Source organism: Rhinatrema bivittatum, chromosome 9 (assembly GCF_901001135.1).
Source record: "Rhinatrema bivittatum chromosome 9, aRhiBiv1.1, whole genome shotgun sequence".
NCBI lineage: Eukaryota > Metazoa > Chordata > Amphibia > Gymnophiona > Rhinatrematidae > Rhinatrema > Rhinatrema bivittatum.
Window position 1 is genome coordinate 210,796,728 of NC_042623.1, and position 22,830 is coordinate 210,819,557.

The 22,830-nt window shown below is 46.8% G+C and overlaps 1 protein-coding gene across 2 annotated transcripts in view; it reads left to right on the top strand.

Moving 5' to 3' along the window:
• The window catches only part of RNF13 (ring finger protein 13), a 318,726-nt gene that overhangs the window by 246,609 nt on the left and 49,287 nt on the right, over positions 1 to 22,830 (top strand). For both annotated transcript variants that reach the window (XM_029615493.1, XM_029615494.1), the window contains one exon: positions 10,567 to 10,660. In XM_029615493.1, coding sequence (XP_029471353.1) covers positions 10,567 to 10,660 — 94 coding nt within the window. The remainder of the gene's footprint in view (positions 1 to 10,566; positions 10,661 to 22,830) is intronic.

Consider the following 22,830-nt stretch of genomic DNA (forward strand, 5'->3'; position numbering starts at 1 on the left):
GCGGGACACAAACATTAGCACTGAGAACTGTTTAAGTATATCATTTCATCAGTATTTCACATGGCCAGTGAACATCTGTGCTCCCCGACAAAGCTGATCTCTCCCATCTCAGTAGTAAAATGAAAGAATGGTTAGACAAAGTAGGATATCTCATCACATCCAACAGTTCTGAGCAGATAAATTATTACCTGCCACCTTCCTCCCAGACTTGCAGGTAATGCTTATCAGCTGCTCAGCAGCAGAGCCTCAGCAGCTTCAGTGCCATAACTTTTTATTTTCCTATCCTCCATTAGAGACCACAAATGGGCTGACTATACATTTAATAAACAATTTATTTATTTATTTGTGAGTTTTTATATACCAAAGTTTGGAACATGCCTTCACTCCAGTTTACAGGTAAAACAACTTATTACAGCAAACGTTATAACAGATAATTTTACATTTTTAACAGATACTTACATTGTTAACAGATATTTTTATAAAAACTCATACAACCCTTTCCTCTCACATTCCATTGTTATAACAGCAGAGCACTTTGACTTTGTTTAGAATCTTTGGTGAAAAATTACCCCCAGTTTCAGAAAATAAAGGCATTTTCTAACAGTTTGAAAAGACCCTTTCAAAAAGAAAATGTTGTGAAAATCTCACATTAGACTCTTCTGTAGCTTTGCTTTTTGCTCTTGGTCCACAAAATCTCTGCAGTACAAAAGAAAGAGACGAAACAGGTTTAGGAAGAGGAGAACAGGATGGGTGGCAAAGGAATGTACCAAAGAGATTCTCTTTTTATTATTTGAAATATTTTAAAGCAGGGAGAGATGGGTTTAAATAATAACAACCATGTTTTGAAGTTCATGTAATTTACTTCTTTATCAGAAACTCTCAAGAGACTTGCTTAAGCATTACTTGGATAAAATACTCTTATTATTGACTAGAGAGTGGCTATTAGGTAAACACCGATGCTCCCAGGGCCAGATTTACCTAATAAGCTGTGGGACTGGGGAGAACGCAGTGAGCTTCTGAAGATACAATAATAATAGGCAGCTCCCTCCTCACCACCTCTTGGATTTGGATTTTAGATTGAATTTCCAAACCCTTTCTCAAGGTAAGTTACAGTTAAGGTACAGTAAGTAGGTACCTTCCCCAGAGACTTAGTCTAAGTTGGTATGTGAGGCTATAGAGGGCAAAGTAACCTTGCCCAAGATCACTGTTGCGAGCGTGGAGGCACGGTTGCTTTCTCAAGGGATATTGTGAGCCCTTGGACCATGGTGCGGCTCAGAGAGGAGCCCCAAGACACACCATGAGAGGTGAGTGAGTACAGGCACGGGTGGAGCAGGAACAAGGCTGAACTGAAGACAAGGCAAGGAACGTCTGGAACAGGAACAAGGCAGGCTCAGCTCTCCACTGGACCTACACGCACCAATGAGACTCAGCAATGCAATGCTAGTCTCAGGAGTAGCCCTTCCAGACTCACCGCTTGGGAACAACGAGTGCGTGAGGCCAGACAGAGGCTGAGGGTAGAAACAAGATGAGACAGGAACTAGAAGACTCAGACGAAGACTCAGGATACTCGGAGGACTCAGACGTAGGCTCAAGATACTCGGACAAGGTTTCAAGTTACTCAGAAGACTCAGTCAAGGTTTCAGGATACTTGGAGGTCTCAGACAAGGATTCAGGAGAAAGTACTGGGTGAGTGCTGCATCGCAGCGTTCCCTACACAGCCGCCCATGGCTGGTCGCGGACCATGCCGAAAGCGAAGCAGACTCCAGACGAAGCAGTGGAACTTGAAGCCAGGACATGACGAAGATTCAGGAGAGGCCTGCACCGAAGTGCGCCCTACAAAGCCGCCCATGGCTGGTCGCGGACCACGCTGAAGCAGAGCAGGTTCTGGCAGAGTCTTGGGCATGGACGGAAGCAGACACAAGGAACTCCGAAGACCGGGACAGGATACAAGACTCAGGATTCATAAACTTGGCATTAAAAATAGGAGCCTTCCGGAGGCTTGCGCTGCAGACAAGAAGGTAGGCCTTGTGCCACGAGCCACCCTACACAGCCCCCCATGGGCTGGTCACGGACCAGGGCGATGGGCACGGAAAGATGAACAAACAAGGAGCTTGGTAGCTGGACGAAGAGCTGGAGATAAGGATGACGGAATCCGGACTGGATCATAGGACATTAGGGACATCTGGACATGGAACATCAGGACCCCTGGACATCAGGACATCTGGAACATCAGAAACAAGGAACAGGCGATGAAGGAGCTTCAAGGAATGAGACCAGGAACATCAGGGCGAATGAGACCAGAAACATCAAGGACATGAAACGAAGAGCCATCAAGACACTAGACGACCATGGAAGACCTGGACCGGAAGAAAGACTACAGACCACTGTGAAGACAGGATCCGAAGTCCCTGAGGGAATGAAGCAAAGCCCTTTTATAGGGCTGAACCAGGCGAGGACTGATGATGTCCTCGGTTGGGGCCGCGGGGCTTTTCCCGCCGCTGACCCTTTAAATATGCTGAAGAGGCGCGCTGCCATACCTAGGGAGAGTCCAGAAGAAGGCTGCATCAGCGGCATCCGTGCCGCGTGGAAGAAGGAGCGAGCAGCGGCAGTGGCGGCCTCCAGGCCACAGAAGAGGACATCCCAGCGACGGCACCATGCTGCGAAGACAGAGTCAGCAGCGGTGGCATGAAGGCCACAAGGAGCAGAGTCCTGGCGGTGGTGCTAGGGCCGCAAAGGCATCGGCCAGGGAGCAGGGCCTCTGGCAACGGCGGTAGGTGGAGGGCCTGCCCGCGGGATGGGGTCTGTGGGCAGGGTTGCAACAATCACAAAGGAGTATCAGTGGGAGAAGCAGGCTTTGGACCCTTGCTTCTCTGCTTCTCAGTCCTCTGCTCTAATCATTAGACCACTCATCCACACAGTGCCCTCCAGATAGGCACTCCTTGCCAGATGCCTACCCTGCCTAATGGGAAATCCGGCTATGACTACCACAGATGGTAGCTCCTGATCCAGGAATTGCTTTGAGGCTTTGTCTTCTACCCCAGTGGTTCTCAACCGGTGTGTCACGACACACCAGTGTGTCGCCAAGAACACGCAGGTGTGTCGCCACACTTCCCGGTCCCCTGCTGACCCTGCTGCTCCCCGGTCCTCCTCCGCCCAGGCTTAAAATGCTGTCAACCCGGGCAGAATGCGGCAGGACAGCTGGAGTCAGCGGCATCGGCATGGTCTCTTCTTCCCGCCCCGCTTCCCCCGCAGCCCGGAAGAGGAAGTGGTGAGCAGCAGGTGTGTGCGCGGGAACATAGAACATAAATTGCCATACTGACCACACTAGCATGGGAAGAAGAACATAAAGTGCGCGGGAACATAGAACATAAATTGCCATACTGACCGCACTAGCATGGGAAGAAGAGACCATGCTAGTGCGGTAGGCGTCGGCCCGAAGAACAGAAGAGTGGCGCGGTCTGAAGAATGTGCAGCGCGGCTCGGAGGAAAATGAAGAAGAGCGTCAACCCCCGCGGCTGATGGGACTCCTCCTCCGCAAGGGCTGAAAATGAAGGAGGTTAGGGTTGGGAGGAGGCTGCTGCTACCGCTAGTTCTGGGGAGGGAGAGAGAGTGAATGAGCAAGCATGTGTGTTTGAGATCCTGTATGTGTGAGTGAGATAGCATGTATGTGTATGATTGAGAGCCTGTATATGTGAAAGAGAGTATGCCTGTGATTGAGAGCCTGCCTGTGAGAGAGAGAGCATGAATGTAAGTTTACGATTGGGAACCTATATGTGTAAGTTTGTGATTGAAAACCTGTTTGTGTGAAAGAGTATGTGTGTATGAATGAGATCCTTTGTGTGTGAGAGAGATAATGTGTATGTATGATTAAGAGCCTGTGTGTATAAGTAAGAGAGAGAGCATGTGTGCCTGTGTGTGATTGAGAGCTGGTTTAGGTGAGGGAGCATGTGAGTATGTGATTGAGAGCCTGTGTGTAAATGAGAGAAAGAAAGAGAGCATGTTTGTAAGCATGTGATTGAGAGCCTGTGTGTAAATAAGAGAAAGAGAGAGAGAGCTTGTGTGTCTGTGTGTGATTGAGAACTGGTTTAGGTGAGGGAGCATGTGAGTATGTGATTGAGAGCCTGTGTGTAAATGAGAGAAAGAGAGAGAGCATGTTTGTAAGCATGTGAATGAGAGTCTGTGTGTGAGAGAAAAAGACAGTATGTATGTGTGTTATTGAAAGCCTGTGTGTATAAGCGTGAAAAGATAGACAGCATGTGTGGTAAATGTGTAATTAAGAGCCTATATAAGTGAGAGAAAAAGCATGTGTATATGTGAGTGACTGAGAGCATAACAGTATAGGTGTGTAATTGAGAGCCAGTGTGAGAGAGAGCGCTGGTATGTGACTGAGAGCAAGCTCATGAATAAACAGAGGGGAAGCGGACTCAGACCCCTCCTCCTGCTAATTCAAAAACAATCTCAGGACATCTGGATATTAAACGTTTCCAGGTATGCAGAGCAAAAAAAATTTTGTATCCTTATTTTTCATTACTGGGTCTTTGTGTCTGCTATTTTGAAATATTTTATTGGTATCTAGAAATTTTTTATATGAGTTTTTAATTATTGGATATTCCACTCATCATCTGTTTCGAAATAATCTGTTCTTTTTGTTAGTATGGTTTTACTGCTACTGATTTTATATTTCTTGATTTGTTTTATAAGGATGGGTGATATTTCTTTTTTCTTTTATTACACTGCATACAGAGACTCTGGCTTGTTGCAGTTTCCAATTCAGTTTTTTCTGCATGCTTCTAGTTATGTGTTTTGGTCTCTTTATTCTTTGTTAGGTGAGGGTCAGCATATGTGATTCAGGTGAGGTTTTCTGCTGGCGTGTAGTTTCTGTGTAGGGCTCTATAGCAGCCTGACTTGGTCTGTTTTCCTAATAGGAGATGTATTGGTGTCTTAAGGCCTGGTGTAATATTTCAGTGTTGCCTTTTCTTAGGTAAGGTGGTTACTGTTTAAGTGCTGGAAATTGGTGCTGTTTTGGTGTGGGATGTTTTCTATTTATGCAATTTCTGTTCAGACAGAATATGTATCTCTTCCTTGTGTCATTTTAAACAATAAAAATAATTACCGGACCTTTACTTTTTATTTCCGTCGTGAATTGTAATGAGCAGTGTGTCACACATGTGAGCGTGGCCTGTCAGGTGTGTCACGATGGGAAAAAGGTTGAGAACCACTGTTCTACCCTACTCTTTCTTGTTTCATCTTCTCAGTAATGGGAGAGAAACTGAACTAAGTAGACTCAGGGAGCCTTGCTTGTCTGGTGGAGAGTAGAGGATCTGGGAGAGAGGGACCAGTTTCACTTTCAACTCTTCCAATGGCTGATTCCTATTGGCCATTTTATCCCAGGATTTGCCCTTTGTGGGAGTAACTTTCAAAACCATTTACACAAACAAACTTGATTTTATGCGCGTAAATGTCTATAACAAAATTGACCAGGGATCTGTTTCTGTAAAAAGACACACATAACCTTGTTTCATGTGTACTTTTACTAGAACCGAGCAGAGGCACTCTGAGGGTTGGAGGTGGAGTCATCACTTATGTGAATACTTTTTTATTTTACAAAATATGCACATAAGTGTATGTGCAAAGTTACGCCCTCTGAAGAGGAGGTGTAACATTTCACGTGCAAATTTTTGCGCACACTCGACCATTTATCCGAAAATTTTCAAAGTGAACTTATGCATATTACATAGTACAAAATATTAAATAAGAATACATTAAATAGAAAGAAAAAATATAGAAGAAAAGCAATGAGAGACATTAAGCAATTAAACCAAAAGGTAAACATTTCAAGGGATCAGGCAATCAAAGAACAGAAATAAACATTTGGAAAAGAAGAACCCACAAGATGATTCTATATCCAGTCAATCACTGGCAAAAGGCTGTAGAAAGAAATAGGCCTTATTTTACAACAAGTCAAGTAACTCTCTTCTAGATGACGTTTCATGGGAAGTGTATTTCAAAGAGTAGAGCCTGCAACAGAGAAGGCTGTAGAACTAGTCGCTGATAAGCATAGTGCTTTAAAAGCGGGGACAGAAAGGCACGATTGCCTGGAAGAGCACAAGGAACATGACATAATATACCCCACCAGCATAGATTTTAGGTAATTCGGGGCATTTCCTTTCAAAACCTTAAAGATCAAGGTGCCAGTCTTAAATTTAAGTCAAAAGATGATGGGTGAAAATGTAATTTTGAAGTAAGTGACCCCATAATAAGATGAACAACATCATTTTAAACAAGTTGTAGAGAATGAAGAAGACAGGAAGTAAAGCCAAGATAAATTAAATTACAATAGCCTAGACTGGAAAAGGCCATCATCTGTAAAATGTAGCACAAGTCAAGGGGGGGGGGGGGGGGGGGGGGGGGTAACAGTAGAGGCTTCAATCTTCATAAAAATTGTAATTTATAAAAGCTGGTTGTCCTTATAGCCTTGATCTGGGCTTTCATTGAATTTAGTATCAATTACCATACCATGGTTCTGAAATTGGTGGAAGACCAGCAGTAACATTGTCCAGCTGCAATTGTGGTGGTACATTTGGGAAAGATGCATGGCTAATCAGTATTATTTTAGTCTTTTAAAGTTAAGTATAAACTTATTAGAAGACTTCCAAGTATTTGCTGTCATAATATAATGTGTCAAAATAGATGAAGTCGATTCAAAATCAGGTTGCAAAGGCAAAAACAGTTGGATATCATATCCAGTATTGTGCCCCGAGAGTAGAGAAATGTTTACCAATAGGCTGCAAATAGATATTGAAAATGACTGCTGAAAGAACAGTGAATTACTCCAGATGTTAGAACAGTTTTCATCCAGTCTTAAAGGTGAATTTTCAAAAGGTAATGCACATAAAATTAGCATATACTTTTTACTTTTATAAAATACAAAGTAGCCTCTATTCATGTACTTTGTATTTTATAAAAGTAAAAAAATACTTGCATATTTTTCATGCGCAAAAGTCTCAACCAAGAGCAGCCAAAGACCCTGGTGGGTGATAAATTGCAAATTCCACAGGATTATGCAATCAGTAATACTATCTCAAAACCTAGGCTACTAGCCAGATCAATCCAAGAGAGTGGTAGTAAAGTTATAAAAATAATTAAGACTCCACTCCCTCTCCTGTTATGCCTTGACTTGCTTTCTATTCTATAATCTAGAGGATACAGTTGATTTAGAATGAGGATATCTATGACACATACTATTTCAATAAAATAATATATTAAAAGATAAAAACAGAGAGTAGGAATAAATGGTCAGTTTTCTCAGTAAAGAAAGGTAACCAGTGGAGTGCCTCAGAGATCTATACTGGGGTTGATGCTTTTTAATATATTTATAAATGATCTGGAAAAGGGGATGAGTAACGTGATCAAATGTGCAGATGACAATAAATTATTCCAAGTAGTGAAATCACAAGTGGATTGTGAGAAATTGCAGGAGGGCCTTGTGAGACTGGAAGATTGGGCATCCAAATGGCAGATGAAATTTAACTTGAACAAGTGCAAGGTAATGCGTATAAGGAAAACTAACCCTTGTTGACATAATGTTAGGTTCCATATTAAGAGTTACAGTCCAGGAAAAGGATCTTTGCATCATTGTGGACATTACCTTGAAATCTTCGGCTCAGTGTGTGGTAGTGATCAAAAAAGCAAACCCAGTTTTAGGAATTATTAAGAAAGAAGTGGAGAATAAAATGGAGAATGTCATGGTACCTCTGTATCACTCCGTGGTGAAACCTCACCTAGAGTACTGTGTACAATTCTGGTCACTGCATCTCAGCAAAGGTATAGTTGAACTGGAAAAGGTACCGAGAAGGGCGACCAGAATGATAAAGGGGATGGAACAGCTTCTCTATGAGGAAAGGCTAAAGAGATTAGGGCTGTTCAGCTTGGAGAAGAGACGGTTGTGGGGGATGGGGGGAAGTATGATGGAGGACTATAAATCACAAGTAGACTAGAATGGGTAAATGTGAATCAATTATTTATTCTTTTAAATAATACAAACACTAGGGGACACTCCATTAAGCACATTCAAAACAAATTGGAGAAAATTCTTTTTTCACTCAACACACAATTAAGCTCTGGAATTCATTGCCAGAGTATGTGTAAAAGGCAGCTAGTGTAGCTGGGTTTAAAAAAGATTTGGCCAAGTTCTTGAAGGAGCATGGCACTCAGGAACCGGCAGCGGGAGGGGGCTTGACATGGGGAGTTGTTCCCAGGCCCGTTTGCTCCGAGGCTGAAAGGGGGGGGGGCTGTGCAGGGTACTGCGCCGGGCTGGGGGTCCTTCCTGCCCAAAGAATGCGCGTCTGTTCAGTTTGGGGGGGGGGGCATTGGCTGTCAGAGGGCCTCCCCCTTCTGACGCACGCTCCGTAGCAGACCCCCTCCTTTTCTGCTCCGGCGTCGGGGAGAGGGCACATTTAAGACTAACTGGAGAAAATTCTTTTTCACTCAACACACAATTCAGCTCTGGAATTTGTTGCCAGAGGATGTGGTTAGTGCAGTTAGTGTAGCTGGGTTCAAAAAAGGTTTGGATAGGTCCATTAACTGCTATTAATCAAGTTTACTTAGGTAATTGCCACTGCTATTATTTGCATCAGAAGCATGGGATCTTCTTAGTGTTTGGGTACTTTCCAGGTTCTTGTGGCCTGGTTTGACCACTGTTGGAAACAGGATGCTGGGCTTGATGGACCCTTGGTCTGACCCAGCATGGCAATTTCTCATGTTCTTATAAACTATTATTAACCAGATAGACTTAGGAAAAGCCACTAATCCCTAGGTGTTGACAGAATACAATCTGTTCACTGTTTGGGATCCTGCCAGTTACTTGTGAACTGGATTGGCTACTGTTGGAAACAGGATACTGGACTTGATGGACCCTTTTTTTCTGACCCAGTATGACAATTTTTATGTTCTTATGTTCTAACTAATCATGAAGAATCGGGATCTTATTTTGATCAGACCTAGCACTGGTGGAGCATATCATAAGATTGCTCACATTTGGAATGTTTACGATGTTTCTCATCCGGTACTTGGAAGAATTAATTCAGGGGTTTTATCACAGAACTTTTTGAGGAACCAAAGTTTAGAGGCTCTGTCTTAGCTTACTGTGATGGGAAAGGTCTCATTTGACACTGACTTACACCAGCACATGTTCACATTTGTCTGTTCACAATAAAACAAAAAAATAAAATAAAATAAGCACAGCAGCTTAATAACACAAGCATATAAGGAATCAGAAGGTAGCATCAAACTAGAAACAGACAATATCACAAAAACGATAAACAATTGGCTCTTCAAATAACAAAAAAATAGATAAAATTACAGGTAAGCAAAAAGCACATTTAAGACATAGTCAGAAAGTAGCCAAACTTGGCAACCTCATTTAGGGAAGGTGAGGGGCTAGCAAAGATAGAATTGCGTGTACTCCCAACACTCTCCCACAGGAGCTCACTACTGTGAGGAACAGAAACATTTTCCAAGTTTATTGCTTTATAGCATGTTTGAGCGTCCCTTCTGAGAATGGATGTGTTAGAGAACCCAAGTCCATGCAGTTATATGATGAGAAGACACTAGAACCCCCGGGATGAATCCAACCCCCTTATGTCAAATGTCTAAAAAAACAAATGTAAAAGGACATTTTCTCACTTTCTTTGTCCTGTGAGGGAGCTGACACAGCAGCTTGCCATGGGAGGGGTCTCTACTTTCAGCACAGATGCATTTTTCACTCCGGCATTAAATGGCTTCTTGGATTCTTTTTGCAAATTTCATGTAGAAAGAGTTGGTTATAGCTCTTTGAAATGACAACACTAAAGCACCCTGAAAATGCTGAGAAATAAGATGATGCCCCTTCCCACACTCTGCTGGATTTCTCTGCCCTATCCAGAGCTTCAAGATATTCTTATGTGGTTCCACATTTTTGGGGGGGTAAGAAAAATGAAATGTATGTATCTTTCATTATGGTCATGCCCTCTAGCTTTAAAAATCTCCTTTCTTGAGTCCACTGTTCAGCTATTGATGATGTATTTACGCTTTACAAGTATATGACGCCTGCCTGGGGTTCTGACCAGTGTTCCCTGTAATTTTTTGTGGGCTGCGTGTGCAAAAATATTCTCGCGTGCAACACAATGTACAGATTTGTGCACAGAGTCTTTTGAAAGTGCGTGCTCAGTTTTTCTGTGTGCGGCTTGTTTCATGACCTGCATGCGAGCGTGCACACAGCTTCTAGGGAATGTTGGTCCTGACGAGGTTCACTGATTCACTGAGATGCATAGTGCAGATTGCTGTAAAGAAAGGGCTTTCAAAACCTTTCAATACCAACATCTTTTTAGGGGACGAAATAAAAATCAGAATGAAAAAGGTGTGTGTGGGGGGGGGGGGGGGTGCAGGATGGGGGCCGCAGGATGGGGGCCCACAATGACTCTGTTGCATAATTCAGTTGAGAGCCAAACTAAAGCAAATTCTTTTCTGGATCCTGCTGCTTTCATTATGTATATTTTGTACATTCTTTATCTGCTCTCTGCATTCCAGATCACAAAATTTGTTCAGGACAGACACAGAGCAAGAAGAAATCGTCTCCGCAAAGATCAACTTAAAAAGCTTCCCACACACAAGTATAAAAAAGGCAAGTCCATTTTTCTTGTATCTAATCATTAACATCATGGATCCAACATCACGGTGGGAAAATTTCATCACCGGCCTGGTTCCTGTAAAGAGGAGCAGGGATCTAGCTCTGCTCAAGAGGAGAAGAGCAGCAGCTGTATCAGGGTTGAGGAAAGGAGCCAGGGCCCAGGCTGGCCTGGAACTAGGTGGAGTAACCAATGCCTGGGGCTGCACCTTGCTGTCAGACCACCAATTGGTGGAGCTGTTGCTGTCCCTGTAGCCCAAGACAGCTTCCTGTCACCAGACCACCAAGTGAAGAAGGCATGCCGGAAGGAGGGCTGGTGGGGAGATGAGAGGCTGACTTGGAAGTAGGGCTGGGCGGGAATAGAGAAAAAAGGCTGGAGGGAGGAGGGGAAGAGAATAAATTTAAGAAGGAGGAGAAAGCAGAGAAGAGTGAATAAAGAGAAAAAAAACAAAAAAAAGACTAAAGAACAAAAGGTAAATTTCTTAGCGTTTAGACAGGTGGATCCAGAACCTTTACCAGCAGATGGAGACAGAGCAAAGCTGACATCACGGGATATATACCCCTGCAGTGACATCAGCCCGCCAGCATTCTTCCATCTCCAGGAAATGGTGGACATGCATTTCCCTACTGAGGATTGCTTAAAGATTTTAGAAGGAGAAAATAAGAAGGAAAATTAATTTGCCTCACTCTTCAGTGGTGATACCATATGGTCCCTCCCTCAGTTGAGAATTCCTGAGGTGAAATATATTGGATTCATCCCTCAGGTGAGTGCCTTGGTTCAGTAGCTGGTTTTCAGCCGGCGAGGACTTGGCTGTAAAAAAAAAACCAAAAACAAAAACAAACTGCTGAAAGGCAAGCGGGTGCAAGAAACAGAGCATGGCGGTGAAGGTGTATGCCCTCTCCCCCTGCAGCCGGAGACTGACTCTGTATTCAGCCGGGATGGGCTGAACTCAGATAAAGAATAATAATTTAAAAAAAAAAAAAAAAGCAGAGAAGGTTTTGTTTTGTTTTTTTATAATTTTATTTTTAATTGCATTTACAATAAACCCAAGATAACGTACCAGTAATAGGAATATCATAGAAATAAAATTTAAGCATTTTCCACATGATATATAATATTATTATTATTATTATTCCTGAAATAATAAAGTATTTTGGGGGAGACCAAGAACAGTAATAAAGCGAATCATATCAGGAAATTACATAAAAAGAAAAATTTGAGAGCAGGCCTACATCACATCTTACTACCAGGACTGCATGAGTGACCAATTAGGAGTGAGTATCCAGAAAAACCCTCAACTGAGATGGTTCGAAAAATACATAATTAACCCCAAAATGTTCACTACACATTTACATGGATAGCGTAGCAAAAATTGCCCTCCACGAGTAAGAACTTCAGATCTCATGGACAGAAATTTCCTTCGTCGTTCTTGTGTTACTCTTGTCACATCTGGATAAATCCAGATCTGCTTTCCATGGAAGGTAAGATTCCTATTTCGCAAGAAAAACCGTATTCCTTTTACTCATAAAGGCAAAAGAAATTAGTAAAGTTCCCCTTTGAGAAATCTCTGTCTCTTGAGAAGGAGCAATAAAATATCCATATTATATTGCTCCTGAGTCGCTGCTCCTGAAGCTTCTATCTCCTTTCGTGGTAAATAGTAAGCTTTCGTTACAAGAGGCATTGCATCAGCTGGGATCTTCAGAACTTTCGCAATGTAACTTTTAAAGAAATCCATTGGTGATATAGATTTAAGCACCAGAAAGTTAAGAACCTTTAAATTCAAGCTTCTTCTTGTATTTTCTGTATTCTCAATTTTCTTAGAAGCAATTATCTCAGAATGTTCCAGCCTTGCTGTATTTTTTCATATGAAGAAAACTTAGTTTCCAAAGCTTGAATCTTTGAATCTTACACAGTAATCAAACTTTCCATAGCTTTTATTTGTTTGTATCAGAGGTAATTCGGGTAATTGAAGAAATAGCAGTTTCTAACGAGGCCAAAACTTCCCAAACACTATCCAGCATTATTATTACTGGTTTTCTTATTTTAAATTGCATACTTGGGGTTTCGGTAGCCTCACCTCCTTCACTCTGCAGGATGTTAATGCCATTAGACCTCTCTTGTATTGCTCTTAATATCGTCACTTGAGTCTTCGTTAAAGTATCAAAAGTTTCCAACCCCGCCAGGTCTGCTGTAGGTACAGAGTCAGAAAGCAGCATTTTCCTGGCGTGTAGCCAGATGGACTCAGTACGAATGGGTTAGTATCCGCGTGCTAGCAGTTGGAGACGGATCTGACGTCAGCACGGGGTATATGGCCCCACAGGAAGCGCAGCGATTCAGTAATTTCCGTCTCCAAAGCAGTTTGGAATGCCTGCACGCTGTTCAGCGTGCTTTCCAAGACTACTTTAATTTTTTTCTCTTTTCTTTTCGTTCTAGTTTCTTCTTTCCCTGTCTCCTCGACTCTTACGCCCCGCGCTCCTCAGGGGACGTTCTGTCCGTTCCCCCCAGTTGAGCTTCCCGGGGTGACTACCGTGGTCCCCTGGAGGTGAAAGTCCTTGGTCCGGCCGAACCGCGGCAGGGGCAGAGCCCCCCGGGAGAGACTTGGGTGGAGTTTCGAGGCCCTCGGTCCCGGCGTGGACGAGGTAGCGGGTGCTGTTCCTCAATCGCGGTGGTGAACGGTACTGGCCCTTTCCCCCGCAGCCGGAGACCGCCTGAGTTCCAGCCCGGGAGCGCCGAAGATCTGGTAAGGCGTACGTCTCTTCGCCCAGGTCTCCGAAGCCTAGAGGATCAGCGGCGTGGCAAGCCGTGGAGGACGCCATTTTGTGGCCCTGTTCAGGTATTCCGCGCCCGTAATAGGCGCGGCTTTCTTCCTCCTTGTGCCGTATATGGTATTGTTTTCGCATATTGGCTGCCACTGTGAGTATTTGCCGCATATTATTGAAAGCCTATTGCATGCCATAGAGCGTATATTGCTAAACGGCTTACTGCTGATTGCCTATTGCCTACCGTTAAGCGTATATTGCTAACTGCTTAAGTGCTGATTGCCTATTGAATGCCATTAAGCGTATATTGCTCACTGCTTCAGTGCTGATTGCCTATTGAATGCCATTAAGCGTATATTGCTCACTGCTTACGTGTTGATTGCCTATTGAATGCCATTAAGCATATTCTTCCTATTGTGCGCCTGTTGTATTCAGCGCCTATTGCTGCCGCATATTATTATTGTGCGCTCGCTGTATTAAGCGCCTATTGCTGCCGCATTTCTTCTTGTGCGCCTGTTGTATTACGCGCCTATTGCTGCCACGTTTCTTCTTGTGCGCCTGTTGTATTAAGTACCTATTGCTGCCGCATATTATTACTATTGTGCGCCTGTGGTATTAAGCGCCTATTGCTGCTGCATATTATTGCTATTGTGCGCCTGTTGTATTAAGCACCTATTGCTGCCGCATATTATTACTATTGTGCGCCTGTTGTATTAAGCACCTATTGCTGCCGCATATTATTGCGCGCTTGTTCTATTTGGTATGGATCAGCACACAGCCGCATCCTCAGCGGCGCAGCCGCTTGTCTCCGGCATTTCAGCCCTTGCCTCTGCTCTGCATGCCACCTTAGGACCACACGCAGTACTGCGCCAGACTCACTATGTGCCCAATGTGAGGCGGCAGGGGGACCCTCCGGCCAGGACCAGTCTCAGCCGCAGTTTCTTGACAGTTCCCCTGGGGCTACCCCAGATTTGGGGGGCAGTCTTGACCATTCGGGAATCCCGGGTGAGCTTGTACCCCGGCGATTCGAGGCTGCTTCCATTTCCTGGGTGGATCTCTTTAAGGGGATTCATGCCTTCGTCCAGATGCAGACGGCTTCCCATCCCGGCCCTACTGTCCCTGTTGCTCCGGTGGTTCCTGCTGTTGCTGCGGTTCCTGTGGTGGCTGCGTCTGCGGCGCCTGCTGCGGCCGCCGCTACAGTGGCAGCGCCTAGGGATCCTGTGCCTGGACCCTCACGGCCTTATCGGGAGCGGGACCTCCCGCCTCTGGACAGTCCAGATCAATCGGACCAGGAGGTTTCGCCGGACGAGTCAGACCTCCCGGATGAGGGGGACCCCCCCCGGGGATTGAGCCATAAAGAACCATGAGGCGGTTCTTCCCTAAGGAGGACCTCTCGGACCTCATGACTCAGTGTCTGGCGGAGTTGGATATCACTGGTCCCAGTGCTTCGGTGCCTTCTGCGCAGAACCCCCTGCTGGAAGGTCTTCGTCCTACAGCTCGCCATTTTCTTTTCTTGCAGGCGGCTCAGCAACTCATAGATTTGGAATGGGTGCCGCCGGCGGCTTCCTTCAAAGGGGGCCGGGCCCTGAAAGGCATGTACCCATTGGCACCGGCTCTCCAGGACCTGCTGGCATGTCCTCAGGTGGACGCCTTAATTAGCGCTGTGGTCAAGCGCACTACTATTCCAGTGGAAGGGGGGACTGCCCTCAGGGAGCCCCATGACAGATGAATGGACACCATTCTGAAACAAACTTTTGAGGTGGCAGCTCTTTCTTTGTGGATTGCGGCCTGCTGCACGGTGGTGACACGTGCCTGCTTGTCTAAGGTCAGGAACAACGCTCCAGCGGCTGACATGGAGTCCGCTCTTTCCTTCCTCACCGATGCCGCCTCGGATTTGGTTCGCACTACAGCTAAGGGGATTTCATCCTCCGTAGCCGCCAGGAGGCAGCTCTGGATCCGGCCATGGTCAGCTGATGCGCCTTCGAAGTCTCGTCTCACCAGGTTACCCTTTCAGGGCTCGTTTCTGTTTGGCAGTGACCTTGATAAGCTAGCCACTACCTGGGGTGCCTCTCCTGTGCCTAGACTTCCGGAAGATCGATCCAGGAGGGGACAGCGCTCCTTTCCACGGCCCTACAGGGGCAGGAGTTCCCAGCGCTTTGTTCCATATAGGGGGCGCTATCAGGCGACTCGTCCTCCTGCCAGGAATCAGTCCTTTCGGACCAAGCAGCGCAAGCGGGGGGCTGGCCCGGGCTCGGGCCCCGGTCGCGCCCCGCAATGAGAATTTGCCGATTCATCTGGGGAACGAAGCCATAGGGGGCAGGTTGACCCTCTTCTACCCCAGATGGGTCGAGATTACGTCGGACCAGTGGGTCCTCGCCGTTATCCGGGAAGGATATTTTCTGGATTTTCATCATCTTCCTCCGGACAGGTTTGTGGAATCTTCATGTCCCCGGCACAAGACGGCAGTGTTAGAAGCTACCCTGGCGAGGCTCCTGTCCTTGAACGCCATCCTCCCAGTACCTGCCTGGGAAGTGACTTCTGGACACTATTCCATTTATTTCATGGTTCCCAAGAAAGGGGGCACTTTTCGGCCTGTGCTGGACCTCAAGTCAGTCAATCGCTACTTACGAGTACCGAGGTTTCGCATGGAAACTCTGCGCTCCGTCAAAGCCGCAGTCCAGCCCGGAGAATTCCTCACGGCATTAGACCTGTCAGAAGCATATCTTCATATTCCGATCCATCCGGATCATCAGCGCTACCTGCGCTTCAAGGTTCTGGGCCGCCACTTCCAGTTTCGGGCTCTACCCTTTGGGTTGGCCACGTCCCCACGGACGTTCACCAAAGTGGTAGTGGTGGCAGCGGCACTCAGGCGGGAAGGGATTCTGGTCCATCCCTACCTAGACGACTGGCTGATCAGGGCGAAATCTCGAGAGGAGAGCCTGCGGACGACCGGCAGAGTGATCGCCCTTCTGGAAAGCTTGAGCTGGGTAATCAACCTCAGCAAGAGCTGCCTACAGCCTTCCCAGTCACTCGAGTATCTGGGAGTGCAGTTCGACACTCGGGCGGACACGGTCAGTCTTACGCCCAAGAGACAGTTGAAGCTTCGACAGCGTATCCAGTATCTGATGGGTGCCAGTCGGCCCATAGCCTGGGATTATCTGCAGGTTCTGGGTCTCATGGCCTCCACCCTGGAAGTGGTGCCTTGGGCGCGGGCCCATATGAGACCTCTACAACATTCCCTGCTCTCTCGCTGGAGCCCCCGTCGACGGGACTATTCCACGCGCCTTCCTCTACCGGCCAGCGTTCGGACCCAGCTGCGGTGGTAGTTGCAGTCCAACCACCTGAGCAGGGGGTCAAAGATGTCCTCGCCCACGTGGACCTTGCTCACCACGGATGCCAGCCTGAGCGGCTGGGGAGCACATTGCGAAGAACTCACCGCGCAAGGGCGGTGGAACAGAGAGGAGTCCACGTGGAACATCAATCGCCTGGAGGCCCGGGCGGTCCGATTGGCATGCCTGCGATTCGCTCACAGACTGCAGCACAGAGCCGTCAGAGTGATGTCCGACAACGCCACCACGGTGGCCTACATCAACCGGCAGGGCGGAACCAGAAGCCGACAAGTCTCTCTGAAGATCGCCCCTCTGATGGTTTGGGCAGAAGCAAATCTGCAGGCCGTCTCCGCCGTACACATTGCCGGGAAGGACAATACCACAGCAGGCTTCCTCAGCAGAGAACGCCTAAATCCAGGAGAGTGGCAGCTGTCCCCCGCAGCTTTCCAGATGATTGTCGATCACTGGGGGATTCCGGCCATGGATTTACTGGCGGACAAGTCCAATGCTCAAGTCCCCAGCTACTTCAGCCGCAGGCGCGACCCGTTCTCACACGGAATCGATGCCCTGGTCCAGCCGTGGCCTCCAGGGACTCTACTATACGCGTTTCCTCCGTGGCCTCTGCTGGGCGCCATCATCCACAGGATTCAGACGCACCGGGGCCTAGTTCTTCTAGTGGCACCAGACTGGCCAAGAAGACCCTGGTACGCGGACATGAGACGACTACTGGCAGGGGAGCCTCTTCCTCTGCCTCCTCTCCGGGACCTTCTACGCCAAGGTCCCATCCTCCACGCGGATCCAGCTCAATTCTTTCTTACGGTCTGGCCCTTGAGAGGGCTAGACTGAAGAAGAGAGGTTACTCGGGGCCCGTGATTGATACACTCCTCCGAGCTCGCAAGTTTTCCACATCCCTCACCTACGTCCGGATCTGGAGAGTATTTGAAGCATGGTGCGACACTCATGGCACCAATCCACATGCCACCACCATACCTATCGTGTTGGATTTCCTGCAGGATGGGCTTCAGAAGGGTCTCTCCCTCAGCTCCATCAAAGTTCAGGTTGCGGCACTGTCTTGCTATGGTCCCAGGAGGGATGGCAAGACCATCGCCAAGCATCCAGATGTTTCTCGTTTCCTGCAAGGGGTCAAGCATATTCGTCTGCCACTAAAGTGGCCTGTGCCCTTATGGAACCTTAATCTTGTTTTGGATTTCCTCGCGGGATCCACCTTCCGACCCCTTCGGGGCTTATCTCTCCGGTCTCTCACCTTGAAGTTGGTGTTCTTGCTGGCGGTGTGCTCCGCACGACGCATCTCTGAGCTACAAGCACTGTCCTACCGTGAGCCCTTTCTACGGATCACTCTGGAAGCTATCCATCTTCGGACGGTTCCCTCCTTTCTCCCTGTGTGATTTAAGACTTGGTCAGAGTCGAGAAAAAAACATCCCTAAAGTGGTTTCACGGTTTCATCTTAACCAAACTATCTCCTTGCCTACCACGGTAGGTTTGCAGAAATCTGAAGAAGGCCGTTTATTACGCCATCTCGACATCGGCAGATTGCTGCCCGGGTATCTGGACGTGACACAAGACCTGCGAAAGACGGACCACCTGTTCGTCCTACACAGCGGGAAGAAGCAAGGTGACGCAGCCTCTCGGCCCACCATTGCCCGCTGGATTAAAGAAGTTGTCAGAGCAGCCTACGTGGAGGCTGGGAAGGCTCCGCCTCTACAGGTTAAGGCTCATTCTACCAGAGCGCAAGCAGCATCTTGGGCTGAATCCGGGATGCTGTCGCTGACAGAAATCTGTAAAGCAGCGATGTGGTCCTCCCTTCATACCTTTTCCAGGTTCTACCGTCTGGATGTCCAGGCCAGGGAGGACTCGGCTTTTGCAAGGGCGGTACTACATGGTCCTCAGGCAGCCTCCCGCCCCGGCGGGGAGTAAAGCTTTTGTACATCCCATTCGTACTGAGTCCATCTGGCTATACGCCAGGAAATGTTTGGATTACTTACCTGGTAATCCCCTTTTCCTTAGTGTAGACAGATGGACTCAGCATCCCGCCCAGCTGCCTGTGTACATGGGTTTTACCGATTCCAGGTAAGCCATGGCATTTGTCTTACATACGGGCATACACTCTACCAGGTGTCAGCGCCTTCCGGTTGGGACTGCTGGCGGTCTCCAGCCACTGTCAATCGGTTAGGGGGGTCCTGTTTTCACTTTTTCACTTTTCACTGAGCGTCAGTACACACATCCATAACAGCTTTTGCAAGGAAGATTACTGAATCGCTGCGCTTCCTGTGGGGCTATATACCCCGTGCTGACGTCAGATCCGTCTCCAACTGCTAGCACGCGGATACTAACCCATTCGTACTGAGTCCATCTGTCTACACTAAGGAAAAGGGGATTACCAGGTAAGTAATCCAAACATTGTCCTGTATCAGAATAATTAGTCCTTCCCCTCTCTTGAAGAGGAGTAGACATTAAAGAATTCTCACATACTACAGGTATTCTGGAGGGAGGGGTCGGTGTTCTAGGTGTGCCGGGGCTTAGTGAAATGTCATTGGCCAAGAGGGCAGGGGTTCGCTGTACTCCATCCCCCACAGTGACCTCGCTTCCTGGTTCTGGCGTGGAAAAAAGAAATCGCTCAATCCTCTGCTGTATCAGTTCCGACGAGACCATAGGCTGGGAAAGTTTCTTAACTTTCACCTTACGTTTCGTATCAGGCATAATTCATAAGTAATAAAACACAGGAATTCAAAGAAGAAAAGCAGGTTAGAGAGAGACGACTTCTCCCTGCTACTCAATTGGCGGCCATCTTGGTCTCTCTCTTTTTTTTTTTTTTACAGGGATTCCTCTTCCTTTTGGTCTCTGTGCTTGGCATGCCAATCCGACATTTGTTCCCTCCTCTGGAGGAGCTTGGGGGCCCTGGGCAACCTGGCGGGTTGAGCAGTCGTTTTTGGCTAGGCTGCGCTCTCAGGTTTTCCTTGTTTGCTGTATGGTAGGCTGTGGCGGCATTTTGCGTGCTTTTTCTATGCATTAGGATGCCCTCTGCAGTTCCATTAGTTCGAGCAAGTGCGTCCGGCTATGCATCCAGTTATGTGCCCAGTTTCTGCGCCTAGTTGGATGCTTAGTTGGGCGACTAGTGATAGGAACATCTATATGAGCCTTTATATGCACATGCTTACCTATGTGCAGAATCTGAGTGGCCTTTTGGGAGCTCAGTTTTTGGGCCTAAAATTTGAATGCCTAGTTTTTTGCAGCGCAGATACAGCTGGATGCACACTTCTCAGTTGCCTGTTAAAGCGTACTGATAGACTGATGGCGCCTATAACAAAGAAACCTAAGCTTCTTACCCTCTGTGCTGCTTGTCATATTCGGGCATCGCAGCATGGCGTTCCCTCTAACTTATGTCAGCGCTGCTTGGAAGCTCAGGGGGAATTGCCTTCATCTGATTTTACTAAGCCTGGTTCTTCCCAGCTTGATGCGGGCCTGGGTAAAGAGATGCCAGAAGTGTTGCCTGACTTTGGAGGTCCCCTAAATGGTTCGTCAGCGGGAGAAAGTAGTTCAGTAGGCAGGATACATGCCTCCTGGATTTGGCATGGATCCCTCTGCCTTTTCTTGGGTGGAATTTTTTCAAGGATTGCAGTCCTTCAGACGCAGTCCTCAGCCCTGACCAATCTTTCCAGGACAGAGTCGCAGGCGGTGAAATCCTGCATGCCTGGTGCTGTGGCTGAGCATCAGAGTACACCTAGATCAGTTGCCCGTCTTTCCGATAGGGATCCAAATGGCACAGATGATGAAGCCGATCCTTACTCTTTGGAGGATGGGGAAATTCCTCCGGGTTTGGAGCTGTATAGAACTATGTTGCAGTTCTTTCATAGGGATAAGTTATTGGCTCTGATTTCCCCGACTTTGAATATGCTGGGAGTTCCTGGGGCTGAATCTATGTCTGAGCTGAAGAGAGATGCCATTCTGATTCCTTTGTGTAAAGCCTCATATTTGATCTTGAGTGGGGCGCCCTGGAAGCCAATTCAAAGAAAGATGCCTCTTTGAAGGACTATACTCCCTGGATCCAGTGGCAAGAGAGCAATTACGTTTTCTTAAAATGGATGCATTTGTGTGTGCCATCACTAAGAGGATGACTATTCCCATAGAGAGAGAAGCGGCATTGAAGGATGCACGAGATTGGAGAATTGAGTTCATCCTTAAGTAAGCCTTTGAAGCAATGGCAATGACTTTGCAGATATCTTCTTGTTGTTCTCTGGTGGCTCGCTCTTGTTTACATCTCTCTCAGGAGGTTGATGAATCTGGTTTGAATTTCAGGGCAGTGATGGAACTGGCAGCCATTTTGGCAGATGCAGGCTGCGATTTGATCCGCACCTCAGACAGAGGGGTGATTTCGGTACTAGCGGCTAGGTGTCAGTTATGGCTGAGAAATTAGTCTGCTGATGTAACCTCCAAGTCTAACCTTATGAAATTGCCCTTTAAAGGCTTGCTCTTCTTTGGGAGTGAGGTGCAGAAAATGGCCAATAAGTGGGGTGAGGCCTAGGTTCCTTGGTTACCAGAGGATAAGACAGAGACATACCTTTGGGTATGTCTCTTTCTTTTTGTCCCAGATGGAGCACAGTAAAGCCTGGGACAAAAAGACAGAGACACTACTCATTTGAAAAATGAAGTCATAGACTACGTCTTAGATTTCTTTGCTTGTCTCTTGTACACCTGTTCGGGAGCATCTCTGCGGAGTGTCCAGCAGTAGTCAGCCAGCATGAATATTTCAAATGCTCACCCTTTCTGACTGGGCTTCATATAGTACACTGTTGACGTCAGCTTACTCAGCAGCAGCATGGCAGTAGAACTGCATTGCATCAAAAAATGATGTAATAAACTCTGGATGATGTGTGCATGATGGTATTATGTAATATGATGCAATATTACATCATTCTAGGCTTATTTACAGTCCTACTGGATAAATTTAAATGACTAAACATAGAAAGTGAACTATATTAAATATCTTCAAAACGAGAGCCAATAAAAACTTTTCATGGTCATATTCGTGTTCAGCACATCAAGATACTACAGAGTAGGACCTTTTTAGGTCAGTAACACTTTCATTGTTGCCCAGTGTTATCAAGACTCTTCAGTCTGAGGGCTGTGGACCCAGTGTCCATGTCTCAAGAAAATACAGGTCGATTATTCATTTATTTCATTATGCCCAAGAAGGAGGGCTCTTTTTGCCACATTCTGGATCTCAAGAAAGTTAACCGTTATTTACAGGTGAATCGTATTCACATGGAAACCTTGCGCTTAGTGATAATGGCAGTGCAGTCAGGGGAGTTTTGATGTCCTTGGATTTGTCTGAGGCATACCTGCATATTCCCATCCAGCAAGAGCATCAATGATTTCTGTGCTTTGCGGTTTTGGAACATCATTATCAGTTTCGAGCACCACTTTTTGGTTTGGCCACTGCAGCCAGAATGTTTTCCAAGGTTAAGGTGGTGGAGGCAGCAGTGTTGAGAAAGGATGGGATTCTGGTCCACTCATACTTGGACAATTGGCTGATTCGGGCCAAGATTCTGGAAGGTGATTTCCTTGTTGCAGAAGCTGGTTTGGGTGGTGAACCTGGCCAAGAGCAGTCTTCAGCCATCTCAGTTGCTAGAGTATCTTGGTGTTCAGTTCAACATGAAGCAGGGCAGGGTATTCCTGCCAAAGGGTTGCATTCAGAAGCTGATGGTGCAGGTGCATCTATTAATGAACATAATATGCTTGACAGTGTGATCCCATCTACAGATGCTCGGATTAATGGCGATGACCCTGGAAGTGGTGCCATGTGCTAGGACGCATATGCATCTTCTACAGCATACTCTGCTATCTTGGAGCCCATAGTCTCAGGTCTATTTGATTCGGCTTCACTTGCCGATGGAAGTCTGCACACACCTATAGTGGTGGTTAGAAGCTATTCATCTGAGAAAGGAGGTTTCTCTAAGATCACTGGACTGGCTAGTTGCGAGTCTCCAGGGTTGGGGAGCTTATTGTCAGGAGCTGAAAGCACAAGGGAGTTGGAGTACAGAAGAATCTCTCTGGAGCATC